Source organism: Leucopleurus acutus, assembly GCF_964270905.1.
Source record: "Leucopleurus acutus genome assembly, chromosome: 8".
Classification (NCBI taxonomy): Eukaryota; Metazoa; Chordata; class Mammalia; order Artiodactyla; family Delphinidae; genus Leucopleurus; species Leucopleurus acutus.
This window is the reverse complement of record NC_139151.1, coordinates 66,393,043-66,416,028: the sequence shown is the minus strand read 5'-3', so window position 1 is coordinate 66,416,028 and position 22,986 is coordinate 66,393,043. Positions and strand designations below refer to the sequence as shown.

Here is a 22,986-nt window from a genome sequence, read left to right as displayed (position 1 = left end):
TTGTGTCTCCGTCTCATCATCTCAAAATGGGGCAATGTTTATCTTAAGGATTTTGTTTTCAGAATTAGATGGAATAATGCACCTCCAGAGCTTATTACAGCACCTGGCAGGTGAGGTGAGCTGCATTCACGGGATCTATTACCGTTATCAGGGTCAGAGGGCTCCTCAGGGGAGCTGTGACAGCACAGGTCTTGCTTTTTTTGTTTCTAGAAAGGAGCTGGGAGAGGGAGTGAGTGTCAAATTACCCATCCTGCCCTGAAGGCTGAGGGATGGTGAGAGTAGCCCTGTGGGCAAGTGAGCCCCAGCATGGGCGCAAGGAAAGCTTGCAGAACGCCACGGAAGGTGGCTGGTCTTTCCCTTGGCATGTGAGCGCTTGTGAAACAGGAGCTCTCATCTGCATTTATGTTTACTTTCTGTTGACAGTCAATGTAAAAAAGGAATCATTTCAAATATTCCACCAGCAGACAAGCGCCTCCAAACAAGGAGGGAACTCAGCGTGAAATGATGGGGAACAGACACTTGACTCACCTGATGCGGCAATTCTGGTGAATCACGTGCTCACGTTTCATGAATTTGCAATGCCGGGATTAAGAACAGAAACAAACAAATAAACCAAAAACTTCAGTCCTGAAAGGGTGTGAGTTGAAGGAAGGGGCCAGCTCTGTGCAGAGGGCAGTATTCCTGTTGCATGAATGAAATACAAAACCGGGTTGTACCGGGTAAGAGAAATGGGAGCTGGGACAGGAGTGGCCCCCTCTCTCCCCCTCCCCAGCTCTGAGAACAGCTTTCTTTGTTGAGAGAATACACCTGAGGCAAGCCTTCTTCGCTTCTCCTCCCACTCACATCCAGGTAAGTCCTGCCAGGTGCCCCGGTGGGAATAAAGCATCCAATGATACTTCACAGACTCCTACATGAAATCAAAGCTTTGCTCACGTCCTTTCACTGGAATAAAGAAATGAAACGGACGCTGCCCTCAGAGGTGCCAGACCAAACCTGCATGTTTGGATTCTTTCTACAGAAAACCATTTGTTTTGGGTTCATTTCGGTATTTATAGCAGTGCACATGTAACACGTTTCAATCCACGTGAATAGTTCCCAATTGCTGAAGCAAATTAATCTTCCACAAGCCACTCAGCAGTGAGGTTAGAAGATAAACAGTAGGTGAAACAGTACACGCTCCCCTGTACGTGGACCTTCTTATTACAATAAACTCCTACATTTGAGCTTGCTACATCCAATGACTGACACTCTCTCGGTTCATGTGGCAGCCCCAGCTGCCCCCTGCCACCTCTGCCCTGCTGAGGGAGTTCTCTCATCAACTGCCTGGGTGAGACATGCTGCCGTTTTCAGTTTGGAAGGAAAAGCCTGTAAATCTGCTTCCTGGGAAGGCAGACACTGCTGAATCGTCATCTGCCTCCAGAATGCAGGAAACATCAATTTCATTGCAGCTCGTCAGAGCTGCAAACACCTGCCACTTCCTTTCTCAGTTGCAATTAACATGCTGCATCTCAACATCCCTTGATTCCAAGCAGCCTAACACTGCCGAAGTCCAGGTTTAAATGAAACAGTATAAGCTGAGGTTATTTTTCACAGTTTTAGAAACATGAACTTGTGTTTTTATTGCCAAAGAAGCACTACAAATAGTTGGGGAGATAAGTCTTTGTGCTTGAGATAAATGTGAGAAGAATAGGTTGATGATTATAATAAAAATGGCTCTTTATTTTATTTTTTTTATTTATTTGGGAATGGTACTTGTTTATCTTTGTATTTACTTGCGGGTGGAGGAGTAACGTTCTTTCTGTATCCTTACATCTAGCACAGGGTTGCTGAATCCCACAGGTATTTGGAAGATGTTTATTAAACACATAAATAAATGAATGGTTTGGGAGAGCAAGTTTAAGAACAGTCCTCTTGGTCCAGCTTACGTGAATTCTGAAGTTTTCATTGTGAGCCTTTTGGTTTAACTTAGAAGCTGTGTGAGACTACGAAATGTGACCTGAGGCTGGGGCTTTCTGTCTCATTCAGAGTCCTAAATGGCTCAGCCTTGATCACAAGTGTTATTTTATGGGAAAGTGAAGGCTCCGTCTGTTTTCATCATAATCCTACCCATACCGTATACACAGACACTGTCTTCAAATGGTACAATGTTTTACCTTTTGAGGGTCTTAGAACTTTCTCTATTGCAATGATTTAACATAGTTCAACAGCCACAATATTTGTACCCTTTTGGAAATGATCATTAAAATGGTTTTTAAGTACTGGGAAAACCGAAAGCCCGTGTAAGTAGAAGGCTGTTAAATATGAGGTCTGTGTTTTAACTTGGCCAGATAAGACTCAGCCTTAAACCGCAGAACATAATCTTTGGAAGAGAAAGTGAGCAAACTGCTTCTCTCATCTATCAACAGAATACTGGGGCCAAGAACCACCTTCTTTCTTGGCCCTCTTGGGAGAATCTTTCTTTTAAACCAAAATAGAACAAATTAAAATAAGTGGCAATTAATCCTTTTGCACAAAAACAACCCAGACACTACATATCTGAGCATCGTCTGTTAAACGTATGCAAGCAGCAAATGGTGACCGGGCTTGAATAATTCTACCCATTCTAGAAGGAAAACTGAAGTTGTGTATCTTTCTTAAAATGAATTAACATTCCTACGCGTCTGTAGTCTTACCTCTGAATGCCTGATGGCAGAAAATATTATCTTGACTATCTCCATAAATCTTTAATACTATACAACTTATTGCCCCAAACCTCTGGGTTACTTGCATATTAAATAGCTTATATACCAATAGCTTAGTGCTAATAGGTCTTCTCCAAATTATAACACAGGAAAACCAGAATAATGAGGAAATCATATTAGCCATTCCCACCAAATATACAAATAAATACAAATAGATAAATAACCCTAAGTGGCACAGTTTTCAGAGAGAGAGAGAGAGAGAAATAGATGCTTGTATGTATTTCCTAATAATAGAATTCAGGCACTAGAAGACCTGATTATTAAAAGAAAAAGAAAATAAAAAGAAAAAGGAAGGAGAGAAGAAAGAAAAAGAACTACAACCTTTGGAACTTGGTATATGCATGGAAAGGTTGTGTTTTAATACCACCCAAAATGTTGGCTGACTCAGGAAATCCAAGCGCACTTCTAAGTTCCGGCTTCTCAGCTGAGCAGATTGGTGTGCACGGACAGCATCTCAGACAAAAGTGGTTTATGGGTTAACTTATACTGAGGTAAGTTAGCTCTCCAGGCAGTTGCAAAGCACCATTTGTCCACCAATACATTTAAACACTTGTAGAAATGACAGGCCAAACATACAACAAAGAGTTCTTCAGTCTGTCTCATGTCAATGATGGATTGACTCCTCAAAGAATCCCACTGAGGGAAAACAATCAAATACTTTATGACAACAAATCACCATTTAAAATCTTTTCTTTGGTTCCCCTATGAACAGTCAAGATGTCCCAGGAATCCCATGTCAGTGCACAAACTCCATCTCCCAGCTTTCTTTTCACATTGAAAATGTCATCAAAGAATCCATTACCCACTTTGGGATTTGGTAAATGGGACCACTGCTCCCCACTCCACCTTGAAGGCAGAGGCAGCCTTGTCTTGTCGTGGATTTCCTGGGCAATCCCTGGAGACAGTGTCAGAGACGTTTAGACCTAAGACCACCACTGAGGAGCATCCCTCACCTGGATCACTAGAATGTTCGTTTTTAGTAGCAGCATCAACCTCACCAATATTTTATCAACAAATGAAAGAGTTTTATAATACTTTTTGCCATTACCAATAGTTACAAAAAAAGTGCTTCAAAATTATTCATTTTCTAGAAATGTTTTTCACTATGTTGCAGCGGCAATAAGGAGAGTGCTCTGGGGAAAAAAAAAAAGCTTTTCTAAGCCACCAGCATTTGGTGTTAACTAACAGTCCTGCTGGTATGAAGTCAAAGTTTTATTTCCTTTTTTCCTTCTTTTTTTTTAAATAAAATTAAGGCTCAAATGTTCTATTAAACTCTCATTGCTTATGTATATTATATTAAGGCTTATAACTACACCTGGTAAATTAAATTCACCCTGGATTGAATTAACACCTGCTATATGAATTATTTGCTTTATGTAATCAGTAATCTCAAGGTTTCTTCTCTTTCTCTGGAAACACAATTTAAATATTAACCTAATCTTTAAACTGCGGCTGCTTCTTTCTGACATTTGGAAACCGGTCATCCATGCAAAAAAAGGCAAATATGGATATATTAATGAAAAGGCAGCTTCTTAAAAATCTTTAGATGTGTAACTCAATGAATTTGGGAAGGGAAAACGATGAAAGCAGCAGGAAAATCGATCTCTGTGTCACTTTCTACGGAAAACAATGCTAGTCATCTGCCACGGTCACCTCCAATTTAAGAGACCTACTGAAGGTGACTGCCAATTTCAAAAGAGTCTTTGTATTTTCTTCATTATAATCTCTGGAAGGATCTTGGGCAGCTGGAGTACATACGAGAGGATCTTAAATTCTTTTAAAAATATTGCAGGGGGGCTTCCCTGGTGGCGCAGTGGTTGGGAGTCCGCCTGCTGATGCAGGGGACACGGGTTCGTGCCCCGGTCCAGGAAGATCCCACATGCCGCGGAGCAGCTGGGCCCGTGAGCCATGGCCGCTGAGCCTGCGCGTCCGGAGCCTGTGCTCCGGAACGGGAGAGGCCACAACAGTGAGAGGCCCGCGTACCGCAAAAAATATATATATATATTGCAGCATGGTATAAGTTACGTTCCAGGTCTGACATATCCTGTGAAAGGAAGAAGAAGAGAGTGAAGGGTGCTTGGCCTGATCTGGTCCTCGGCTTGCTCCCTGTGGGGCTTCCTCATGTCCTGCTCAGCTGACAGCCCCTGGAGAATATGAAGCTTTCAAAGCGCTGGTCTTCAGCCTTTTCTTGTACGCGTTGTTCCTCTAAGGAATCCACCAGTTTGTCCCTTTGCTCAATTACTTGCATCATCTCGGTGAGTATTTCTTGCTCCTCATTCAGATCATTCTCATCTTTCTGGCTCTCTACAGAAACAAACAAACAAACAAAAATAAGTAAAAAACAAGAACAAACGAAAACACCCACATTGGACTTCAGGTAAGATTTGACCCCAGGAGAACTTTTGGCACGGGCATTCTTGACTGTTCTGGACTTGTTCTGCCCTTTAATTTCCATGGAGAAAACAAGGAAATGAATTTAACACCAGGGACCTGCCCTCCAAGTCACAGATTAGAAAGGTGGGTGCTTTGTGCTGCTGTCAGCTCGGTTTTCATCTTGAGACTCTATATAAAGTGACAGGGAAAACCCCTTTGTGAGAAAAAGAAGTTAATACCAGCCAAGTCCTGCCAAGCCCTCCAACCTGCCCTCCCCTCACAAAAAAGAAACCAACAAGGCAGCACAAAGGCGGTTTCCCCTGAACATGTCTGAGCAAAGCGATCTGTGAGAAGAGTTTCTCAGTAAACCAGCCGCGTCAGTGGAAGCTATTTCAGTGAGAATCCTTTTTTCATTGGTAGTTAATGACAAATTGCAGCCTTTGAATAGAGACCAGGCGGCAGCCAAGTGAGGTTATGGCTGGCCGCTAGGAGGATGTTTCCACACTGTGACTATGCTTCTCCCTGAGTACATGACCTTCTTCCTAATTGGCCCGAGACATTCGATTGCCTCAGGGAGACAAGATTTTTATAAAAGGAAGGAAAAGAGTAAGAAACAGGTAGTAATGACTTTCTGACACTCAAAATAGGATTTTAAAGGCAGATTTTAAATCTTGTCAACCAGATTATTGCCTTGGGAGAAGACTCTATAAATTCTGTTAGCTCTTCCTACTTAACACACTGGGACTAGGTGGTGGGCCGGATACCAGAGCAGAAATGGTACCACTGTCTCTTGCATCAGGCTGAGGTCTGAGAACAGTGTCAGGAATAAGGTACATATGACAAAAGGGAAATAAAGAGGCACCATTCTCTTTGCAGCTCATGTTTGATGGGAGGGAGGAGAGAGAGGCTGGAGAAGATAAAGGTGAGGGCCCTGGGCTCCAGTCTCTCTGTTCTGGGCCTTGGAAGCCCCCAAAGAGGCAAGGAATGTCACATCATTTGATGGGAGCACTGGGGGGCTGAGGGACTCTTGCCCTGCCCCTTGCTTGGAACTCTGGGAAGAGGCCAGCTGGAAAGGCGCCCTGTGTGTAAACGTGGGACAGGTAGAACTTCATGGCTGAGCAGAGAAGAGGGGTCTGGGTGTGGCTCCCCAGATCTTGATCTGCTGTGTGTGGCACACACTGGTAGAGCCTAGAAATGTCCACTTGCCCCAGAGGTGCAAAGGTAGACGGCCACTGGGCTTGCCATGGGGCTCCCCATGATGAGGGATGGAGTGGCCTCACACTGGAGACTGTCTGGCCAGGCTGAGTGGAGGATGTGCTGAGGTGAGGCTAAGCGAGGCCAGGAGTGAGGCTCCAGGCACGCTGAGAGAATGGCCAGGCTATGGGTCAGGCCAGCCACACACCTTGGCTGCAAATGCCAGCAGAGACAGTGGCGGCCTGATGACAGGAGACAGCTATGTGGGAGTCAATGAGTCAGAGAAACCCACACAGACTTCCAGTGCTGTGAAGTCACACAAACCCGCCTCTCGCCATTACCTGGAGGTCACCTTAAGAATCAAGCAGATGCAAGGGGTGGCAATCTGCAAGACTGAACATTTTCATCCCCCAAAGACTGAGCATTTCCTAGAGGGACGGCATCAGCCTAAATTATTGCAGCAGACTAAGTTTACCAGAGAGGGATAAAAAAAGTTCCCTTTCCTCCCTCCCTCCCTCCCTCCCCTCCCCCTCCCCCTCCCCTCCCCCTCCCCCTCCCTCCCTCTCTCCCTCCCTCCCTCCCTCCCTCCCTTCCTTCCTTCCTTCCTCCCTTCCTTCCTTTTCTTCTTGATAACTAGTGGTATGAAGGTTTCCTGCAAGATGACAAGGCAAAATGAAGAAGCCGTATTTTTTTGTACACCCCAGAAGAGTGAGAAGATGTATGACCATCATTCTTTAGTAAGAATTAAAAAAAAAAAAAGATTCAAAAGTGACTAATGGAGTCTTTGGTGGTGTGTATTTTACCACCCTGATATGGAGCAAATTAAAATTTTTATGAGATGTGTAAGTGAGATATTAGTTATACAGTACGGTTTGTTAATTTAGGTACACTTCAGTATTCATGCCCCTTATTTGATTATCAACACAAAAAAATTAAAATTCCTCTCTCAGTTTTGGTTTGTCAATGATGGAACCATCTGAGCCCCTTCGGACGAACAAAAGATGATGTATGCCACTTTTATCCATTCTGTACAGAGCAGTTCTCTAAGGATTTTGTTAGAAATAGTTTTCTACTGCTATAAAGAAACAATCTACAAACACTACTATGTGAAAAAGAACAGGAGACCCCCAAGTCTGTGATGATCTGTTCCCAAGTCTTAGACCCATCATTTACGTTGAGCATGCTTTTTAAGTTCTCAGAGACTCGGTTTTCTAATCTGTAAAATGGGGATAAAATACTAAATAAGAACGATCATGATGAAAATGTCTCATATTTACTAAGGGCTTGCTCTGAAGCAGGTAACCCATGGGTAGGTGCAATGTTCGGTCCATGAGGTATACAGAAATGATTTAACTTGCTCTTTCAGACTTAGGTCTAAATGTAGGAAAGCCATGCACGGATCTGGCCCCCCAAACATACAGGCACAGAACAGAGTGAATATGCCTCGCAGGCTGGAGCCTATGAATGCATAAATCAGTATATGGTGTCAATTAAGTTTATTTCAACTCTCCCTCCTTCATGGTGGAAATAATTTTCTCATGTGTGATGCCCTGGCCCAGCCTGTGGTGGGAAGGATGCTTCCTTTCCATTCCCCAGTGCCTGGCAGAACCAGGCCTGCCTTCCTCTGTGCTCCCAAAGCACGTAAGTCATGACCCTCATCTCACTGTGTCATAACTACTGGTCTGGGTGTCAGTCTCCCGAGTGAGACCACAGGGCAGGGCTGCTCTTCTCCATCTGCCAGGCCCACTCTAGATTCTCAACAAATATTTGTTAAATGAATGGATGGATAAGTGAATGAATGCGTGACTAAATGACTCTGTTCCTATAAGCACATGGGATGGAGCTAAATGCTGCTCTCACGGCCCCAGTGAATGAAGCTAAGAAGGACTTGCTGTGCTCTGGTGGGGGCAGAGGAAGGCTGGCTTTGTGCCCCCTCTGACTTCCAGGCTGGTGACACAAGGCAGGAAGAGCGCTCCACTCTGCAATGTGCAGCATGTTCTGGTCACGTGTCTTCATGGGGGAAAACGTCTTTAACAAAGGCCCCAAACATATCACCATACTCACCCTCCTTGAGCATTTTTTCTCTTAATTTCTGCTCCAGTCTGCTTTGATGATCTTCTAATTCTAGTTCTCGGGCCCTGGGGATGAGAGAATGTTCAAACTTTGTAAATACTGGAGATCTGTGTAGAAATATTGACTAACAAACCCATTGACTGTAGCGACTGCATTCTTTTTTCCTTATTAAAACTGGGGTCTTGGGGGCTTCCCTGGTGGCGCAGTGGTTGAGGGTCCGCCTGCCGATGCAGGGGACATGGGTTCGTGCCCCGGTCCGGGAAGATCCCACATGCCGCGGAGCGGCTGGGCCCATGAGCCATGGCTGCTGGGCCTGTGCGTCCGGAGCCTGTGCTCTGCAATGGGGGAGGCCACAACAGTGAGAGGCCCACGTAACGCAAAAAAACCACTGGGGTCTTGGAATATCTCAAAACTGAAAGTTTTGCTGCTGCTGCTGCTGCTGAGATATGCTGGACTCAAGAGATGATGGGGAGTTGTAATGTGCTCTCAGCAAGCTTTTGGAAGGCCACCCAGGACTGGATTGTGAAGAAATGACTAGAACAGTAGAAGCAATGACAATCTGAAACTCTCCTCTCTTTTAGGGGCAACGTGACTTCAAGTATCACCTCTAACAACTCCCAGATCTCTGACTGTGGTAAACAAGAAAACAAGGAGGAAAGAGGAGTGAGACATTCTGTCCGGGTGGAGGCAGAATGCTACACAACTACCCATCTGGTTGTAACTGACGTGGGAAGAAGAATCAGCGATGTTCTGGAGGAGTCAAGCTGGAGTGCTGGGGGCTCAGTGTGTCCACCGACAGAACAGCAAAGTCAAGAAGTGAAGTTAGCTTTCGGTGAAGCTCAGACAGAACTTCATGACCTTTCCATGGCTGGGGATAGCCCATGTATGTCAGAGTATGTGTGTAAGCTTCCCACCAGCTGGGCCATGTGGTAATGTGGAGGTTCTGCAAACCTTTGGGAGTGCAGGTCTGGCGTTCTCAGGAGAAATGAGGACCACAAATGGATGAGGCAGGGGTCAGAGGTGATAGGTGAAGCCACGTAATCTCTAAAAGGGAGGCTACAGAGCAGCGGTTCCCAAACTTTTTGGCACCAGGGACCAGTTTCGTGGAAGACAAGTTTTCCACGGACGGGAGTGGGGGCTGGGGGGGGGAAGGTTCAGGCGGTAATGCGAGCGATGGGGAGCGGTGGGGAGCAATGGGGAGCGATGGGGAGTGATGGGGAGTGATGGGGAGTGGCAGATGAAGCTTCGCTCGCTCGCCCACTGTTCACCTCCTGCTGTGCAGTGCAGCCCGGTTCCTAACAGGCCATGGACCAGTACCGATCCACAGCCCGGGGGTTGGGGACCCCTGCTATAGAGGAAAAAAAGGTTTGAAGACAGGACCTTGGGAACACCTACATTTAGAAGCCAAACAAAAGAGGTAGAGCCAGGGAAGAAGCGAGCAAAAGGTTGGAAGGGTAAACAAGAAATGCAGCATCACAGAAGCCAAGAGAGGAAAGTTTCAGGAGAGAAGAGAGAGATCAAGGGTGTCCAATGCTACAGAGACACTGAAGAGGGTGAGCGCTGAGTCTAGGTCCCTGGGTTTGACGTGGAGGGGGGGGCCTTCCCTTGCAGCCCCACCTGCAGGCTGCATGTGTATCTGCTATAGCTTTGGGTCACTTACTATACCCTGTTGTCGCTGTCATTTTTACTCCTTCTACTATTACGTGGGCCAAGGTCCATGCTTTTTTCAATACTCTCGCTTTTGTTACTGACACTCAACTTCCCTTGGCCCACTCTGGTAGCCAGTGGAAACGCACCACTCAGATCTTCCTTTAAGAGAGAACTCCGGAAGCAGTGTAGTGTGTAGTGAGCTGACTGCTGTAGCAGAATCCACTTCACTGTTGTGCTGAGGCCACACTGTCCGTGAGCAGCCCCAGCCAGCGAGCGAGCACAGTGGCGGTGCTGGAGCTGGGCCATTTCTGCCCCACTTTGGACTCCTCGGATGGGCAGGCTTTGCTCTGGGGCTCCCTTCGCCTGGCTCAGGGCTGCACTACGGTCTGACGTTCCTCCTGCCAATTCTCATTCCCTCCCCTCTCCTTTTACAGATGTCAGGACTGCATGGGGTCTGAAGACGTCCCTCTCACTCCCACTCCCTTTCTCCTTTCTCCCAATACACCTCTTGTACTTCTAATTCTGTCGTGGCACCTGCTTTCCCAAGGGACCCAAAATGACACACCAGGGTAAGACGTTTCTCCTAGTTCAGGCAGGTCTTTCTCCAAACTAAAACCTATCCTTTACCAGAGCTCCCACCTGCCTTTGTCTAGCTCACACATCCGAGTTCTCCTCCTTGGCCTCTGGTGGAGGAGAAAGTTCCCTCTGACAGCGTACCAAGGAGTGACCACGGTCACCGAGCAGTCACCACCCACCTGACCTTTGCCGGCAGGGCCTGTGCACTGACTGCTCCTCCTACAAACCTCCATGGAGCGCTTGCTATGTTTTCTCATTCCTCTCATGCTGTGTGCTTGCGTGTCTGTCTCCCCTGAAACCGTGAGATCCTCGAAGATAGGGACTATGGCCTGACGCATCTCTACTTCCACAGTACCCAGCACATTTCCTAGCACATGGAATGTGCTTGATACTTTTTTGTCAATGAACTTTATAATTCACACCTGGACCAAAGGCAGACGATACAGCTGTATAGAAAGGGCTTTGTGGTCAGGCGGAGATGGACAAATTACTTAGTAGCTTTGAGTCTCAGCATGTACATCAATTTTAAAAAATAGTAATAATAAAAGTAATTGCTACAGATGAGCCCTTCTTCCCCATTCCTGGCGTTTCCTTCATGTCAGTGGAGCTCAAGGAGTATAATTCCTGGCTTCTTCTCTCCACTTTCATGCTTATGCTCACTCTCACCCCAGGGAAGGTGAATTTGGGAAGAACAGTCTAGGGGAACTCAGCTCACACCCTTTCTCCCTGGGGATCAGCCTGCCTGCAGCAAACATGTGTTCTCTGTTACTCTGAGCCTTGCTATGGGTCTAGGGCAAGATTTCTCAATCTTGACACTACTGACATTTTGGGCTGGGTAACGCTTTGTTGGTGAGGGAAGCGGGGTGCCCTGTGCGTTGTAGAATGTTCAGTAGCACCCTTGGCCTCTCCGCACTAGATATCACTAGCACCTCCCAGTTGCGATAGACAAAAATGTCTTCAGACATTGCCAAATATCCCTGGAAGGAGGAAGTGAGATGGAAGTTGCCCCCAGGTGAGACCCACTGGTCTAGGGTAAAAGCCTTACCCCCAAGAAGCAAGTGATTCACTACCTTTTGTGACAGATGAGTGTGTCTAATTCTGGGGTTGGGTAGTATAGTAAGTTGCATGGTGAACTCCCAAAAGATATGTCCACATCCTAACCCCTGGAACCTTTGAAAGTGACCTTATTTGAAAAAGGGTCTTTGTGGATGTAATTAAGTTAAGAACCTTGAGGTAAGAATATTCTGGATTATGCCAGTGGGCTCTAAACCCAGCGACAAGTGTCCTTACAAGGGACAGAAGAGAAGACATGGACACACAGAGAAAGAAGGCTGCATGAAGACAGAGGGAGAGATTGGAGTGATGCGGTCACAAGCCAAGGGATGCCTGGAGGCACCTGACGCTGGAAGAGGCAAGGAAGAATTCTCCCCCAGAGGCCGCGAAGGGAGCATGGCCTTCCTAACACCTCGATTTCAGACTGTCTTCCAGAACTGAGAGAGAATACATTTCTCTTATTGTAAGCCAGCCCGTTTGTGATAATATATTAGTCCAGCCCTAGGAAATGAATATAGTTAGCAAGCCCACTTGGGCTCTCATATTTAGCCGAGCTAGCCATAATCAGTAATAAACACTTTATTTTGATATTCTGGGTCAACTATTGACCCAATTGTCTTATTTCTCACCCGGCTCAGAACCCAGGCAGAGAAGAGGAAAAGAATTTTATTAGACCCCTTCAAAGACTCCCAAAATTAACTCTCAAGGTTGGGGTGAAAATGAAATAAGACAGCATAAGTGAAAGCACCCAGTACAACTTGTGGTGCTTAGTCAGTTTATATTAAATGTTACTTCCTTTCCCTCCAGAATGGTGACAGGTAGAATGACCTTCAACATTTTCAGAGGACGGTAAGATCCATCTCTACTTTCCGATCTCCCAGCCAGACTGCAACCTCTCATTCAGAGGACAGCCAGACCGAGCTCCACCTTCAATCCATTAAACCCCCAAGGAAGTGGTCAGGCGATTTCAGCAAGCCCTTCCCATGATTCACACACAGAAGCCAGACACATGCTTCCCCACTGCAGGTGTGTGACTGCAAGTGGGTCCCCCCTGGTGTGGGGGACAGGGATGGATTGAAAGTGTCTTATCCAAATGCCCTCCAGCTCCAGACCCATTACCTGAAATCATTTTAGCCATAGGACTCCACAGCAGAGAACAGACAATTGAAGATTCTCTGCACTAATGCCAGCATGATATGCAAGACATCAAATGTCAATTTGTCTCAATCACAATTCTGTATGCACAAGAAGAAAAGATCCTGAGACTCCAACCCAGGAGGCTGGGGCACCCCACTCCCGCCCTCTTTGCTTTTAGGCCTCACTCTTATCTGTGTTGCCTTACTTACATGATCAGTAACTCCGACTCATATCGCATTAATTTATTCTTCTCCAGAACCAGCTTAAACCATTCCTGCAAAAGCTGTGCTTCATCCTGTGTGCCTGAATCTGCTTAAGAAATCAACGGCAAATGGGTTAGATTGGCATTCCTCTTCCCATGATCAAACTGCTTTGGAGCTACTTCAGGGGGCCATGTTTGTAGCAAAAAGGGCTCCGCAGGCGCAGCCCGCTGACGGCTTGTTGATGCCTCGAGATCATGGACATGACAAATAAAACCCACCTGTGCGTGCTCTGGGGGAGGTCCTCCTGGACATTTAGGGCATGAATACTTCAGCTCCATGAGCCATATACCCTTGACAACGGCCTGCCACTAATGATCCCTCTCCTGCCTACCTGTATGTCCTCCATAAAACTTCTATGCAGGGCTTCCCTGGTGGCGCAGTGGTTGAGAATCTGCCTGCCAGTGCAGGGGACACAGGTTAGATCCCTGGTCCAGGAAGATCCCACATGCCACGGAGTAGCTAAGCCCGTGAGCCACAACGACTGAGCCTGTGCTCTAGAGCCACGAGCCACAACTACTGAGCCTATGAGCCACAGCTACTGAAGGCCATGCAGCACCTAGAGCCCATTCTCCACAACAAGAGAAGCCACCACAATGAGAAGCCCGCGAACCTCAACGAAGGATAGCCCCCGCTCACTGCAACCAGAGAAAGCCCACGTGCAGCAACGAAGACTCAATGCAGCCAGAAACAATAAATAAATAAAATAAAATAATTTATTTAAAGAAAACAAAAAACTTCTACACATTTGTGCATCACATCCTCCATCAAAAAAACCCTAGTAACCCTGATGGTTACTATCTCCTTCTCTTCTTCTGAATCAAATGCCTACTGAGTGTCCAGGTAGGGTGTGGCTCCCTTTATGGGGCAGGGAAGCTCACACTTCATTTAGTCGCAGAGGAGCAGTAATTGGCATTTTGAATTTTTGCACAAAGCCAAATGATGGGGGAGAAAAAGGTATTAGCTTTGAATCTCATAGGGAAAAAGTTATATCTGTTCACTCTTATAACTTAGATTATGACCTTTCTTCCTTTATTAAACAGAAGAATAACCATGAGAAAATTGACCCTGCTTTTAGATATTCAGTGTTAGATGCTAAATGTTTAGATAATAAAATGCTAAAATCTGGGCATGTTTGAGAAGCAGCAACATGGGGTGGCTTTCTAGTATTTCACCCTGAAATGGGAACACAGGCTGTGTTGCAGAGCTCATGGCCATTCTCGAAGGATTTATCCTGCAGGGTCCCGTAGGTGGAGAGGGAAACAGGGCAGACAGAAGATGTGACCTTGGGCAAGTAGTTTAACCTCTCAGGGGCTCTGCTTCTTCATGGGGTAAACTGAACAAGAAGACACACAAGTAATAGAATAATAATAATGAGCTGCTGTTTATAATTCAGGGTTACGTGCCAGTCGATGGGCTAAGGACCTTATATTCAACTCCTCACAACAAACTCACCAGTAGGTTCTCTTATTATCAAGTGGTTTCTTCAACCACTTGATGGCTGAAGAAACAGAGGTTTAAAAGATTAGAATAACTTGCCCAAGCTCACATTTAGTAAGTAGCAGAGCTAGGGCTTGAGTTCAAGGAAGCCTTATCCTAAGCCCATACTCTTCACTGCTTGTATACCCCTCCCCCATCCTCATCCCTCCCTCCCTCCCTTAGGCCTGTAAGGTAAATAACGTCCCTAGCACATTGCCTTGCACACAGCAAAGTCATCCATAAAAATGAGCACCCTTTCTCCCTGACTCCTTGAACACCCTTTTATTGATATGGAAACTGGGGTCCAGAGCAATTGATATGAAATGTCACAAATTATATATTTAGTTAATGTGTAAACTGATGCTACAATGCAGAACTTCTGATGATTTCATTCATCCATTCATCCATCCATTCAATAACACCTATTTATGGAACAGATGTCAGGTATTGCCTTAGGTACTGGGGATACAGTGATAGATAATGCCACGTATCACAAGAATTCTGGAGATAGTAAGGCATAGTTCCTGCTGAAAAGGGTATTGTTAGATAATCTTTCGGATCAGATGGACCAAAAAGCTAAAATAAAGTAGAATATTAGAAAACTGTCACAACAACAAAGCAGCAAAAAAGGACTGGGAATACAGAGAAGGGAGGCTTTTCCTGGTCAGGGTGTGAGGGTGGGCTTCCCCGGAGGAGGCGATGTTTGAACTGGGACGTTGAAGAATGGATAACACTTTGAGAGGAAATAATGAGGGTGGGAGAGGATATTCCAAGAAGAGGGAACAATATGATCAAAGACTAGGGGATAGGATAGAAGATGGTGGAGAGAGAGATCAGGAAGGGCTAAGGGGACATGGAGGGGAGGATGATGAGACCTTTGAGGGTATTAAAATCTACATATAATAGAGGCCCCTTAGCCATGCTAAGGCTCTTGTACTTAATGCTGTAGATACAAAGGGACACTGAAGGTGGTTGAGTAGGAGAACGATACCTGGAGTTTCATGCAGGAAGGATTAAAAGGGGGAGAGAGATAAATAAGATGTTACAGAGCACCAAGTTGAGCTTCCTGTGCTTTATAGCTTGTTCCCACTAGCTATCTATTTTACGAATGGCAGTGTATGTACGTCCATCCTAATCTCCCAATTCGTCCCACCCTCCCCTTCCCCCTGTGTCCACATGTCCATTCTCTACTGTCTACGCCTCTATTCCTGCCCTGCAAATCTGTACCATTTTTCTAAATTCCACATATATGTGTTAATATACGATATTTGTTTTTCTCTTTCTGGCTTACTTCACTCTGTATGACAGACTCTAGGTCCATCCACATCTCTACAAATGACCCAGTTTCATTCCTTTTTATGGCTGAGTAACATTCCACTGTATATATTACCAGATCTTCTTCATCCATTCATCTGTTGTTGGACATTTAGGTTGTTTCCATGTCCTGGCTATTGTAAATAGTGCTGCAATGAATATTGGGGTATGTGTATCCTTTTGAATTATGGTTTTCTCAGGGTACATGCCCAGTAGTAGTATTGCTGGGTCATATGTTAGTTCTATTTTTAGTTTTTTAAGGAACCTCCATACTGTTCTCCATGGTGGCTGTATCAATTTACATTCCCACCAACAGTGCGAAAAGGTTCCCTTCTCTCCATACCCTCTCCAGCATTTATTGTGTGTAGATTTTTTGATGATGGCCATTCTGACTGGTGTGAGGTGATACCTCATTGTAGGTTTGATTTGCATTTCTCTAATAATTAGTGATGTTGAGCAGCTTTCCTTATGCCTCTTGGCCATCTGTACATCTTCTTTGGAGAAATGTCTATTTAGGTCTTCTGCCCATTTTTAAATTGGGTTGTTTGTTTTTTTAATATTGAACTCCATGAGTCATTTGTATATTTTGGAGATTAGTTCTTTGTCTGTTGCTTCGTTTGCAAATATTTTCTCTCATTCTGAAGGTTGTCTTTTCATCTTGTTTATGGTTTCCTTTGCTGTGCAAAGTTTTTTTCATTAGGTCCCATTTGTTCATTTTTGTTTTTATTTTCATTTTTCTAGGAGGTGGGTCAAAAAAGATCTTGCTGTGGTTTATGTCAAAGAATGTTTTTCCTTGTTTTCCTCTAAGAGTTTTATAGTGTCCGGTCTTACATTTAGGTCTTTAATCCATTTTGAGTCTATTTTTGTGTATGGTGTTAGGTAGTGTTCTAATTCCATTCTTTTACATGTAGCCATCCAGTTTTCCCAGTACCACTTATTGAAGAGGCTGTCTTTTCTCCATTGTAAGTTCTTGCCTCCTTATAGATAGCCAGTGGGAATAAGCTATAAAGCACAGGAAGCTCAGCTTGGTGCTCTGTGATGATCTAGATGGGTAGGATGGTGGGGTGGGGTGGGAGGGAGGTCCAAGAGGGAGGGGATATATGTATACATATAGCTGATTCACTTCATTGTACAGCAGAAACTAACACAACATTGTAAAGCAATTATACTCCAATAAAAAAAAGAAAGAAAGAAGACGTTATTCTTTCTTAGGTTTCTTGAATGAATGACTGGATGGATGAATGGACTAACTTATAAACCTGTTGAGTACCACCATCTTCTGAGCATTGTTTGTGGTGCTGAGGGACAGGGATGAATAAGCACTGGTTCCAGCTGTTCAGGAAACTGGGAGCTTGCAGTCCAGTAGGAAAACCAACACTGCACAGGAAAATAGGATACAATGTGCCCCCTGCCATGCAACACAGGAGGGAAGCAATTCATCTTGTGTGGAGGAAACCTCAGAGAGGAGACAGTAGGTGAGCTCAGCTTAAGTGGATGAGAGAGGCAGGAGGAGGTGAAGAACAAGGCATTCCAGGGCATAGTTGCTGAATGAAAGAATGAAGTATATAGACTGGAGATCATATATAACATAGAAATTAAGAGCCTATACTTTAAACTCAGGCTTGGGATCAAAATTCCATTCTCTGACCTATCACTGTGTGGGCTTAAGCTCTTAATAGCCTCCCTGAGCCTCAGTCTCCTCATTTGTTATAAAGATGCAGTGGAGGGCTTCCCTGGTGGCGCAGTGGTTGAGAGCCCGCCTGCCGATGCAGGGGACACGGGTTCGTGCCCCGGTCTGGGAAGATCCCACATGCCGCGGAGCGGCTGGGCCCATGAGACATGGCCGCTGAGCCTGCACGTCCAGAGCCTGTGCTCCGCAACGGGAGAGGCCACAACAGTGAGAGGCCCGCGTACCGCAAAAAAAAAAAAAAAAAAAACTGCAGTGGGATCGCACACACAAAGACCTTAGCCCAGCCCTGCCACTTAGCTTAAGCTCAATAAATGGTAACAGTCATTATTCAAATCATATACATGATGGGAGAACACTTAGGGGTCATCTCTCCCAGTCATGGAGGCACATAGGAATTCCCTCTACCTCCCTCCCACCCCAGATTCTACTATAATTCTCCAAGGATGGTAGAATTCCCCGCTGTCCAAGAAGCCCACTGCAGGGCTGTGTACTCTTAAGTATTGAAAACTTCTTTCTTTTGATCTTTGACGGGTTGGCTGCAAGCCAGTGAGTCCAATTGTGCCCTCTCCAGGAAAATAGAGAACAGTAACTCTACATTCTTATGAAAGACATTCAGATATTTGAAGGCAGGTCTCATGATACACTGAAGTGTTCTTATTTCGTCAGTACCTCCAGGTCATCTATCATTTTGTCATAAAAGAGCTACCCACTCTGTTTGCCCTCTAATTTCCCAGGACACATCTTAAGGAGAGTCCAGAATCAAACAACCCAGAGCGGAGAGACACCCTTGCACCTTCACCCTGTGCCCTGGGATTGCAGAAGTCCTTTTAGCAGCAGTGTCTTCACCTGGCTCTTCCTAACTTGCAGTGGAATCTGGTCTTTCCACAGCAGGGGTGGTGAAGTCTGAGGACTTTATGTTCTACTTGTGCAACTGATCTTTTTCTAGACCTAATTCAAGACTTTATGTGTGTCTTGTTAATGATCATCTTGCTTATTTTGTTCCATCAAGGGGAAATCTTTGGGATATTTTCTCCATCTGACACATTTCTCCTAGATTCGGGATTTCTGTGGAATCGATAAAAAAGGGCATCCTGTACCTTTACGCTATATTGAAAAACAAAACGTCAGATAGGACTAGACCAAGAACAGAGCCATCTAGACCATTAGAGACCTTTGGGTGAGCCTGTTCTATAAACTTTAAATGCATGGCGCCCAACTGGTACCATCCAGTCCACATTTCTGTATCTTGTCCACTAGGCTCTTATAAGAAACTTTAATAACAAAATAATTTCCTGAAACCAAGCTTCACAAAGCCTGCTTTGTCCCTTGGCCTGACAAACCTCACAACACCACCCAGAAAAGGAAATGACATTTGTTTTCCAAAGCTTCTAAGTAAACACCAGTGATTCCTTAGTAATCTCTAAATTTCTTTCTCAATATTCACAATTTCTTTAACAATCCTTTCTAGAATTTTGACAAGGATCAGGACTCATGTTTCTTTCTCATATGAAAGTAGAAAATGTACTCATCACTAGCTTTTTGGTCCAGGAATTCTTCCTGAGTCTTCAAAGACTGAGGTATATCTGCAACTTATTTCAACACCAGGGGGTTAACTCAGTCAATCAACAAATTCTGATTTAGTAAGGCCACATCAAAGACACTACTCTCTGTATGTACGTATCATCTTTCACCCGGGCTTAGAAACCTGAATTCATTGCCTCCCATTTTTCTCACCTATCCAGATTCAATTTCCTCATCTAGATATTTGCTTAACATTTCTAGATTGAGGACCATTTTCCTTGATTAAGAAAACAAAAGCGGAGAGTAGAAAACCCTGCCTCTCCCCAATCATGTAATATTACACCATCTGCTTCAGTGCTGGGTCTATCCTTGCCTTGTTTTTAATCCAAAAGAAACAGCACTGTTTTGCCGTCTTTAGAGTACTTTTTGTTGTTGCTTTTCAGACTCAGCCTCTTTGCTACATTATACCTACAGGTTCAAGCCAGACTTTTATCCTGCCTTGCATGTCCCTTCTTCAATCTTTCTTGTGTGTCCTTCTAAAATCTGGTCCCTCAGAGAGTTCCCAGTGCAGCCTCATTGATTTGTATTGATGCTGTACTCAACAAACACAGGTTGAACTGAATCAATCAATTTAATTTACTTTTTTGAGCGGAATAATTTTCAACTTTATAGCCTACAGTTTATTTTTTAGACTCTTCCTTTCCTCAGTAGTCAAAATCACTTTTGGGGATCTCTGAACATGGAATCAAGTGCAGATTTCTAGGGAATCTGCTTTCCCAAAGCATTGGATGCAGGCAGCTTGTGCCTATCCCAGGCTTGCCTTGCTCTCAACCTCAGCAATGTACTGAGATTTCCATCACCTCACTGCTACCCACCAGAGAGCTTCCTTGCAGGTCCTACTGAAGTCTCAAGCAGCATTGCCCCTCACCGCAGACGCAGTAGAGTGTAGTGGCAGTGGGCATGGCCTGAGATCGATCAGACCTTCTCTCCCACTTACAAATGTGTGACCTTGATCAAGTAACCTCACATCTCTCTGCCTCAGTCTCCTCTCTTGAAAAATGGGGGTGATCATAGTCGCTGCCTCCTAAATCGGTTATGAAGATTAAATGAGATGATGCATGCAAAATGCTGAGCATGGTGCCTGGTACATGGTGAACATTCAATAAACTGTACCATTGTCATTACCACGCTGTTGTTTCTTCCAGTGTCAAGTTCTATAGTTCCATGTGGAGTATTTGCTGTATATCTTTAAACCTCAACTAGAGTGTAATCCCCGACTTGATTACATGTGGCTAAACTTTATCTGGTAACTTCACTTGAGATTAATAAAAGCTCTTAAATAATTATATATATTTTTTGTCTCCATGTAAACGGAAGGGTCATATGGCTGGCTGGATCATCAGCACTTGCTTGGGAAGAAGACTAGAGACTCTGTGCCTACACAGACTGTGTGTACTCAACCATGTCTCTAGCTGGTCCCATGGTTGTTGGTGAGCTGCAAGCCCTTCTAGGGCAGGGATGTGACTGCTACATCTGGGAACCAGGATGCAGCTAGAATGGCACGGCCAGAAAGCGAGCAGCCTCTGGCTGTGAATAGAATAGCCCAGTTACCTAACCCTCGCTGCCACCCCTGCTTGTGACCACAGTCGACTGGTTCTTCCTTTGCTCCTGTGCCCTCACATCATGTTCTTTCCTAGGCAAAATGCAAGGATTCCACTTGCTTAAGTGAAATAAAGTAGTCAAAACTCAACACAAAACAACTTGTTAGGGCTTCCCTGGTGGCGCAGTGGTTGGGAGTCCGCCTGCTGATGCAGGGGACACGGGTTCGTGCCCCGGTCCGGGAAGATCCCACATGCCGCGGAGCAGCTGGGCCCGTGAGCCATGGCCGCTGAGCCTGTGTGTCCGGAGCCTGTGCTCCGCAACGGAAGAGGCCACAACAGTGAGAGGCCCACGTACCGCAAACAAACAAACAAAAAACTTGTTATAAATGGAGTCATGTAAATCAACCCACTTGTCCCTAAGTGAGCTCTCAAAAAAGCAAAGCAAACGTTGTCACTCCCTACTGAAATTCTTCTATAACCCCCATAATCAAGTTCAAATCACCTAGCCTGACAGCACTTAGTCCCTGCTTACATTAGAGGGAATGGCACTTAATGGTCCATAACTTTGTTCTCAATGGCCAATAACAGACTAAATGAACAATCCGTTCTTTAAAGTCGTGGCTTTTTAACCATTTCCTTTTGTCAGTAACGCTGAATGCTTCTCTGATTGTGTATTGGTGTGTTGTTTTTCCATGTTGGGTCTTGTGTTGCTTTCTGGTTCACAACTATCTAATTCTTTAGACATGATTTCCTGCCCCCGTAGAATCTATGAGAAGTCCTAATTTGGTTTTTGCTGCAATTCTCTCAATGCCCTCAACACCCTCAGTGATGTTCTGGAGCATGAACCGGCAGTAGAGTGATTACAGCCAGGATCCTCAGTAGCAGTGTGCAAGCATCTGCCTCAGACTGGTTGGGTTTCAGCCCCTGCCTCTTGTTCTCTGGCCTCTGGTCGGCTCTTAGATCCTGTGCTCATCCACGGGCCTATTTCATTTAAATCTCTAGCCAGGCCTTCTGTACCCAGTGCTCTGGGTACGTTGACTTCCCACAGGCTCCTTACACATGATGGTGATAATTTAGAAAGCTGCACTGGGGGTCTGGCCTGATTCAGTCTTGGCAAAGCCAGGATGCTGGAAGGTAGCTCATGACCCCATTCTGGGAGCCAGAGGCTGCAGCTGAAAAACAAAAATTCTAGTCCTTTCTTTATTAAACAGCTTTTTGTTTTGTTTTGCTTTTGGCTACATATCTATTCATCATAAAGTTTTTCTTGCTTTGAATTTTATTGAAATGATATCATACTATATGTGGTCTCTGCAACTTGCTCGTTTTAAATTCTTTCTATATGTTTCTAAAATGCCTCTATGCTGCTCATTCATTTTCACTGCTGTATATGTAATATTCAGTTGTGTGTGCCACAGTTAACTGTTCTACAATTTATCCATTTTCCTGTTAATGGATATCTAGGTTGTTCTTAGCGGTTTGCTACTATGAATGATGCTGCTATGAACATTCTTGTATATGTCTTCTGATCCTTGTGGGCAAGAGTTTCTCTGGAATATATACTTAGGAATGAAATTCTTGAGCAGTAGGTATGCGAACGTTCAGCTTTACAGCATAAAGCCAAATTGTTTTCCAAAGAGTTGTGGCTGTTTACACTCCCACTAACATTGAATAAGAGCTCCCTTTGTTCCTCACCCTTGCCAAATACTTAGTATTAGATTTTATAAGTTTTGGTAATTTTTAAAATAGTTTCTCACTGTAGTCTTAATTTGCATTTTCCTAATTACTAATGAGTATTCTTCTGTGAAATGTATATTTATGCCATTTGTCTATTTTTATATGGAGTTATTTGCCTGTCTCATTGATCTTTAAGAATTCTTTACATATTCTGGAATACTGAAAATTTGTTATATTTGTTGCAAATATATTTTCCAAATTAGTGGCTCTTCTTTTTTGGTTATATTTGTTGCGAATGTATTTTCCAAATTAGTGGCTTATCTTTTCCTTTCCTTTATGGGGTCTATAGACTACCAAATTGAGGTCAAAAAGATTCTTAACTTTTCAAGTGCCATTTTCACATTAAAGTTTTTAATTTTTATGACATTGATTACATGTGTTGCAAATATATTTTTCAAATTATATGGTTAACGATAAGGTTCAATTTTATTTCTTTCCTATATGGAAAACCAGTTGTCCCAGAATCACCTACTTTCTGTGAACTGCAGTGATACTGCTGGCTTATATCAAGTTTTCATATATATAAAATTATGTTTGGGTTTTTGTTTGTTTTTTAACGTTTTGGCCACGCCATGCAGCATGCTGGACCT

At 44.5% G+C, this 22,986-nt stretch overlaps 1 protein-coding gene across 1 annotated transcript in view; it reads right to left on the bottom strand.

Annotated features, from left to right (window-relative positions):
• Window positions 1–2,586: 2,586 nt before the first annotated feature.
• LOC309965476 (F-actin-monooxygenase MICAL2-like) overlaps window positions 2,587–22,986 on the bottom strand; it is a gene marked incomplete at its 5' end in the record, with an annotated part of 68,858 nt that continues 48,458 nt past the window's right edge. The window contains 3 exons of the mRNA XM_082845001.1: window positions 2,587–5,045; window positions 8,373–8,446; window positions 13,007–13,106. Coding sequence (XP_082701127.1) covers window positions 4,861–5,045; window positions 8,373–8,446; window positions 13,007–13,106 — 359 coding nt within the window. The 3' untranslated portion in view covers window positions 2,587–4,860. The remainder of the gene's footprint in view (window positions 5,046–8,372; window positions 8,447–13,006; window positions 13,107–22,986) is intronic.